The sequence below is a fragment of the Danio rerio genome, chromosome 17, assembly GCF_052040795.2.
Source record: "Danio rerio strain M-AB ecotype USA chromosome 17, GRCz13ab, whole genome shotgun sequence".
NCBI classification, from domain to species: Eukaryota; Metazoa; Chordata; class Actinopteri; order Cypriniformes; family Danionidae; genus Danio; species Danio rerio.
In genome coordinates, this window is record NC_141037.1 from 28,686,589 (window position 1) to 28,694,220 (window position 7,632).

Here is a 7,632-nt window from a genome sequence, read left to right on the forward strand (position 1 = left end):
CAGTTCATTGTCAGTGGTCCAAACTAGACATGCGTTTGTGATTATTACTTTGAACAGTTGGTGCCGCTACATGACTTTTTATTTTTTAAAAGAAACCTACGGAACACTTCACATTACTCAACACCCAGATCTTAAGTCTGAAGTGTGCTGACGGTCAGCCCCCTAAAGACCTTTAATACCACTTTTCAAGTCCAGATGAGATAAATACTATAGTGCTTCTCAAAGTTTGACCACTGGTCACTCTAGTTCACAGGACAAAGATCTTTTTGACCAAAGACAGTTGTGCTATTTTTAACATAGTGACTCACATTTAGACATTGTCGTGTAGGCTTGTAAAAGATCATATGCGAACATGAAAAAGTCCACCATGACTCCATCTGAAAAGGTTTTTTTTTGGCAGATGCACTGTACTTTTACTTTTTTTTTTTGCATCTTCACAGGCAATTTAACTGAATTTTCTTCAGATACTTTGAAAGCGACTCTGTTATGTTCCATATCATTCATATCAATACTATATAAACCATGTAAACATCTTCAGGGGGAGATGAATGATGATGATGATGATATATATATATAAAGAATTTTAAATAGGCCTATACACACATAGTATACGCATTTATCAGGCATACAGATATCTGAAGTTTTAAAGCAAACAAAGTGTAAGTTAAGAGAAAAAGAAACAAACCACAAATGTATGACTTTCATATGATTTATTTTCTTGTGAAAAAAAGAGTAAGTACAAAGAAAAAACTCTTAAATGAGTTTATGAAACTCGTTGATCTGACAGTCTGTAGAAATAGACAATCCCCACAAACATATACAATCCACTCTATATTATAGAGTTCATATTCTAATCCAAGTCTTTATCCCCACTGCCTTTCCCACCCTATAATACAAAAACTCCCCTCAAGCACAATATATACACACATCATCCCGTGATCGAGAAGCTCGCTGAGACCAAACTGCAGCCATGCTGACTGTGAAAATGTTTTCAAGAAAATAAAAAAAAAATATTACAAAAGGGGTGGAGGGGGGCTGCTCTCCAAGAATGGCTGGGAAGGAAGGGTGTGTGAAGAGATATTAGTTAGTCCAAATAGTCAGGAATGTAGCCAGTACAAAATACACAATGCTTGATTGTTGCCACAAAAACAGGAATGATTAAGGAAAAAAAAAATCAGAGGGCTTTTCTTTTTGTGATCTTAAAAACTCCTCGGCTTTGGTTTGTTCAAGTGTCCAGTGACCAAAGAATAGACAGCTCGAGAGGGGCGCAGATTGCTTTCCCACACTCTGAATAGAGCCTCACTCCTTCACCCGGCTCACCCCTTCACTCTCTTTTCTTCCATAAGTGGAGGAGAAAAGTTTCTGTCCCGCACCTGCAGCATAGATGAGAGGGAGAAAAGTTAACTCAGAGCTCACACACACACACACACACACACACACACACAAACACACACTGTGTGGACAGCAGACAGTCTGGCGCCAAATGGAAAACTTTCATTTGCTAGAGCTGATAGGGGAATCTAAGCTTGTTTGCTGATTGGCACGATGACCAAAAAATAAATTAGGACGCTGGACAGACTTTGAGATAACTCTCTGACATAATATGTAATCTTATCCTTTATAACATTTACCAAAAACTTGAGATTTAGCCAGAGACTTATTAGATTCAACTCTTTAAAAGGACAGCTCCATTTAAAACCAAACTGGATTTTCCGGTCTAATGCATTTCAGGGTCTCAGTTCTTAGGAACTTAGTAACCTTGTAGTTTGGAAAGCCATTTATGAATTCTGATTTCAAGAAATGTTGGTCTGAAGAACTTAGGAAAACACCAAGACCTCCAAAGATCTTTTAAAAAGTCCTAGCTTGTATAATCTGTTTTTTTTTAATCTTCTCTATTTAATGAGTGTTTTTGGTTAAACTTCTGAAGAAGTAAATATATTCTGAACTCATTTTTATAAATTATTGGTTTAATTTCGAAAGCTGAATTGAAAAGGAAACGTACCATTGACTGATATCATTCATCCATCCTAATGGCACATAGCTCCATCTTCTTTGGAGAAATTACGGCTCATCTCTGAGTTCTTCGGGAAAAAAAGACATGCAAAGATTTATTTTATTAAAGTTAAATATGAATTGGTTAATATAGCGAAGGCATTATAATTCAGGTATGTAGCACTCACCTTCATTGACAGGAAAATGTCAGGCGTGTTTTGTGTGTCTGCCTCGTTTTCCAGCGCTATCTGTAAGTCGAAGATGTAGTCGATGACATGTTGGAGAATCTCCACTTGGCTCACGGACTTGTTCTGCGGGATGCTGGGCACTAGCTCTTTGAGTTTGGAGTAACAGTCATTCATATTCATGTCGGACAGCTCCTCGGAAGGACTCTTGCAGCGGCTGATCGCGAGGCTCTGCTCCGAGATACAGCACACCGCTTCATAGCAGCTTCTGACAGAGCGAACGGGACTGATCGCCTTCATTCTGGGTCTGGCGTCTGACTTGCTAGTAGAATCCAACTGGTGAGATGTCTGAGAAAATCCTCCGTCTGGACACTGGGATAAACTAGCTGTAAAGCTCTATAGATATCCAATGTTGAACTCCTTTCACGTCGCGTGCTCACTGAACGATGGAAGTTCTACTGAGCAGGCGATCCTTTTTAAACACTGGTCCGTGTAGCTCCGCCCCTTGCAGAAATAAACAAACCCTCATGTGCCACACAGCCAATAGTAGAATGGAAATAAGTGCACAGACCCCGCCCTATGCAAATAGTTAAGTCTTCATTGGAAGCTTTGGCTTGTCAGTCAGAGAGAATGGTGGAATGAGGAAGAGCTGTCAGGATATCAGAGTTATATGTATTTTTTCACTGGTGGATTTGAGTGAAGATTTGAGGTCAGTGAACCAAAAAGGAGCTGGGCAAGCTCGTGGAGTAGATTAAATATAAACTTAGGTTAAAGTTCACATAGTTGTTTTATAGGATCATTTTTGAGTTTATTTTGTTATCAGCTGATTGTGTTATAGGCTATGCATGGTACTAGACTACACTGAAATTAATTTGAGAATTATATTCAAACGCAGTAAGCATAACATTTTATTAAACTTAAACTGTTAGCCAATCACGCCAATTTCCTAGGACTACTTAAAAACGTTGACACTTTTAACATTTATTGAGGAAAAATGGGAGGCAAAAGCTATCATGGCTTAATATCATTCTGTCTCAACTCAGACGTTATGGATAAACTCCATAAATCTGCTACTCCCGTGACCTGCAGACAAACTGGCGTCGGGAATTAATTCCCTTAGGAGACTTCTACACACATACAATGAGATTAAATATCAATACAGGACACAATTTAATACCCACACACAAAAACATTTCAATCTTAATTGCTATCTCACAGTAAAACAAGAGAAATTAAAGTGCAAGTCGCAACATGCGGAGACGAGTTTAATGCACTTTTACAAGTTAGCGAATCTAAAAAGAAGTTGAAAGTAGTAAAGACTGAAAAGTTGATGCCAATCTAGATTCTCAAGCTGAGGGTTAAATATAAATCTTTTTCAATCAAACATCTATAGTATTCTCACGATCAAAATATTAATAACCAACACATGAACCTCTGAAAGAAAGAAACGACTGTGTGCGCGGTTTTGTGCATTCTAAAAGCGTTACTCGTTATCTATAAATAGATCATAACTATAGCCTAGCTGTCTCCCATGACTCTTTTTTATATGAAGAGGAAGCTTTGCAAGTTACAATCAAACTATAGCCTGACTCTCTTTCCAGTTTTAACCCAGCGCATTTTTAGTTTACATCAAGATGTGTCCCCTCTTTTCTCACAGTGCTGTTTTTGTAAAGGAATGCGCTGGCGGGCCAGCTGTGTGTCCTGTCCCGCTCCAGCTGTGTTGATCTAACGCGCGAGTCCCAGACAGCCTGGCGCCGGGCTCCCGACGTCATCCATTCACGCGCTCCAGCGCGCGCCCATCTGCAAAAGACTAGTCTCGGCTACGGACCCGCTCTTATTGGTCAGTACAGCTGTCAGTCGAGCTGTAGGAACCCGCCCAACCTCTCACACAAGACATGCAGACTTGCCCGCACAATTTATTTGCGCACACCTGGACTTACATTCAGTGAAGAGTTTTTCCGTGCGTAAAGCTTTTCAGTTTGGCTAGATTAGTTAAACTAATACAAAAGCAGCTTTGTTTTCTCTGACTCAAATTGTATAATAGGCCTATTTTTTTAAATAAAACACATTCCTGTTTGCTTGAATGGAACATGGTACATATTTTGTCATGTTCAAACTGGTGCTAAAATATGAGTAGACTTCAGTTAAAGGAGACGGCATATTTATTTTTTTCATTTGTGAAAACGAGGTTGTGAGGGCAGGATGAAGATAGACACAGAGCAAGGTTTATTCTTCCCATCCAATTAGTGATTGAAGGAATTTATAAATTAGCAGCCATACTGTTTTTCCTTTCAAAAATGAAGTAAACAAAACTACAAGGATAGTGGTGAAAAAACTGTAATTAAGTAGAATAATCAATACATAATAGCTATAGCAATGTGAATATATGTTAATTCAAATGTTTACATGCATGTCTGATGTCAGAACAAAGTAGCCAAAACCAACTTTTCAGTAATGTTTACATTGAAAACAATTTTTTGTTTTGTTTTCCAAAATAAATTTAAACTCCTGAAACAAACTTCAACTGAACTTAATTTTGACCAGATTTTGTTAGAAATTAAGTCAGTTTATTCAATTTTACTTATTGGGGGCCTTTGTTACACCTGAGTTAATGATGGCAATATAGATTCTGGAGAACACCAGCATTATAAGAAAATAAATATGACACCCATTAGAGGCTTTAGTGACTGGTCTGTTCACACCTTTTATTGCATGCAACTGGATGAATGCACTTCTTTGCATGCCCCGCTGAGATGCTAAACAGAAGCTGCCCTTATATTTGATATCTGTCATGTTGCACAACTGCAACAAATTGAACCTCTTTCTTTTCTTGCACTGACTAAAAGCATGGAAGGCCTCTGGTATCCAGTTCAGTTTAATGAACAGCTATAAACAATTTGGGTGTATACGTGCAAAAGGTGCAAGAATAATGAAAAGGGGAAAAAATAACATATTTAAAAAAAAAAAAAAACATGGAAATGATTCACCATCTTTGCTGATAGCAAGCAACTCCCTAGATGTTTAGCTCAGAGAAGGCACTGTTTTGTCTCTATTATGTTATACTAGTGTGATAATATGTACTGTATGTCTCTGCCTAATCACAATATGAAGAACAGTAAGTGAACTGACTTTGCTTGTTATTCAGCATGTTTATTCATTTCAAATGTTGATCTAATTGATTCTAGTAACCATTTTATTTTCTTCACTAACATATAGTTAGAATTTTTATTTCTGCAAAATGTTGTTACTTGCATTGTCTTTCTGTTGGCTTTTTCTACAAAATGAATGATGAAGATTTTTCATTACAATTTTCAAGTATAGGCTATTTAAAAGATTAAAAGTTTTGGAAAATTACAGTTTTAGCTGCTTGATGTCTCATTTGAGTTCACTTATCGCTTGGGCCTATTTGGTAATGATTCTTCTTCACTGTATTTGCATTATCATTCACTGATTGCTGCACCTCTTTTGCAATCAAAATATGCAGTTATGTGTCATGCCAATAAACCACATTAAACTTCAATGAATGTGCCGTTATTATTCACCGTGCACGTGATGCAGCACAAACCTCGTGCGCTGACCTTACGTGCCGCTTGATCAATATGAAAAGTACTTGAACTGAAGGATTCAACACGGGGGACACGTGAGGACGTATTTCATTCTCGCTGTGTTTAGTTAAGTGTGACCGCGGCTCAGGTCCGGCACAATCGGCTCTGTTTTCCAGCGCATGGGAGAATGTGGCGACTGGCGTCAGTGAGTCTGCCCCGCGCCGCGTCCCCGCCTCTGCGCGCCCCCGCGCCTCTGTGCAGCTGGACGCTCACAATCAAGCCATCAACAATCGCCGTGCATAATTAGCGCGGCCCCGCACCCCTCCCGCCCTCATCACTCCCAAAGAAAATCTTTCAAGGCGCTTTTGCCCTCTTCTTCGACAAAGCCTCTCTATTTGTCCAATGGCAATAAGGAATCGCAGAGGGAAGACGAAAACCGCGAGAATGCGCCTTAGAAAGCAGCGGCGACCTCTTTGAGTGAGCCTATCTAGTGCGGGGAAAACTGAGGGAGGAGTGAGATAAATACTACTGAGGTCATTACTATGACAACGAAACCCATCTATCTGTCTGTAGGCTACATCTGAAATTTATTTTTAGAGGAAAAATAATGACTTTTTATGATTTACACAACACACACAGACATATTTGAACAAGATTAATTTGTGAACATGGCTAAGTAATGGAGCCAATGAATAATGTGTTGATTTATGGCTGCTTTTCATTTATTTACACTTCTGATGTAAGAAATATTAACAAAGTAACTTTTATTGAAAGTACTTGAAACAATATATTTTCTTTGCTGATATATTCTGATACTAAAATCAGGGATGGTTGTACTATTTTGTGTTATTTTAAACATTGATTACTCTGTATATTGTTTTGTACAATAGGCTATATTGTTTCAAACTACTATGAATGTCAACAAAAGTTACTTTGTTGCACTATAAGTGATCCCTTTAAACTATATACATTTTCTTATTTTGATTGTATGTTTTCTGACTAAAGGGTGTTACACACCAGAAGCGATGCACAGAGTCGTGCCATGCAGCACCATGCATTTCAGAATTCTAAACATAGGTTTCTATCAGGGTACACACACCAGCGCTGCAAGTCAGCGGCGCCCAGCCACAACTCAGGACACTGTTCATATTTCTGCCACGCCACAGAGTGCCATCTGATTAGTTTCATTTTAAATAATATGCGAATGTGCGCGTGTGGTGTGTGATACTTTAAACTGTCATGTGCGCGCCATGTCGCGGCCCTGAGGAGCGCGTCTGGTGTGTGACCCCTTTAAGAGTCAATGTTTGTTCCTTCTTGTACTGTGTGTATAAAAACATTTTAAAAAGTATAAAAAAATGTTTGGTTCTTATTTGCAATTAAGTGTATAAAGATGTGTACAAGGCGATGCGGTGGCGCAGTAGGTAGCACTTTCGCCTCACAGCAAGAAGGTCACTGGTTCAAGCCTCGGCTATGTCAGTTGGAGTTTCTGTGTGGAGTTTGCATGTTCTCCCCGCGTTTGCGTAGGTTTCCTCCAGGTGCTCCGGTTTTCCCCAGAGTCCATAGACATGGGTACGCTAAATTGTCCAAAGTGTGTGAATGAGAATGTATGAATGTTTCCCAGAGATGGATTGCAGCTAGAAGGGCATCTGCTGCGTAAAACCTGCTGGATAAGTTGGCAGTTCATTCCGCTGTGGTGACGCCGGATTAATAAAGGGACTAAGCTGAAAATAAAATAAATGAATGAAAATAGATATATACAGCAACTGTTAATATTTAATATATATTTAATATATTTTTATATATATTTTTAAGTGTCTTGAGTCTCACAGTGCAGCCTAGACACATATTATTTTAACTTTTTATATTTTGCTAATATCCTTCAAATCACTAGATTTCACCAACAAGAAAGT

General features: G+C 38.7%; 1 protein-coding gene across 1 annotated transcript; it reads right to left on the minus strand.

The window, feature by feature from the left end:
* Positions 1-695: 695 nt before the first annotated feature.
* id3 (inhibitor of DNA binding 3) lies at positions 696-2,612 on the minus strand. Its single transcript, NM_152967.1, is given in 3 exon segments — positions 696-1,373; positions 2,003-2,081; positions 2,181-2,612. Coding segments are annotated over 2 exon segments (351 nt in total). The 5' UTR covers positions 2,478-2,612; the 3' UTR covers positions 696-1,373; positions 2,003-2,027.
* Between the last annotated feature and the right edge of the window lie 5,020 nt (positions 2,613-7,632).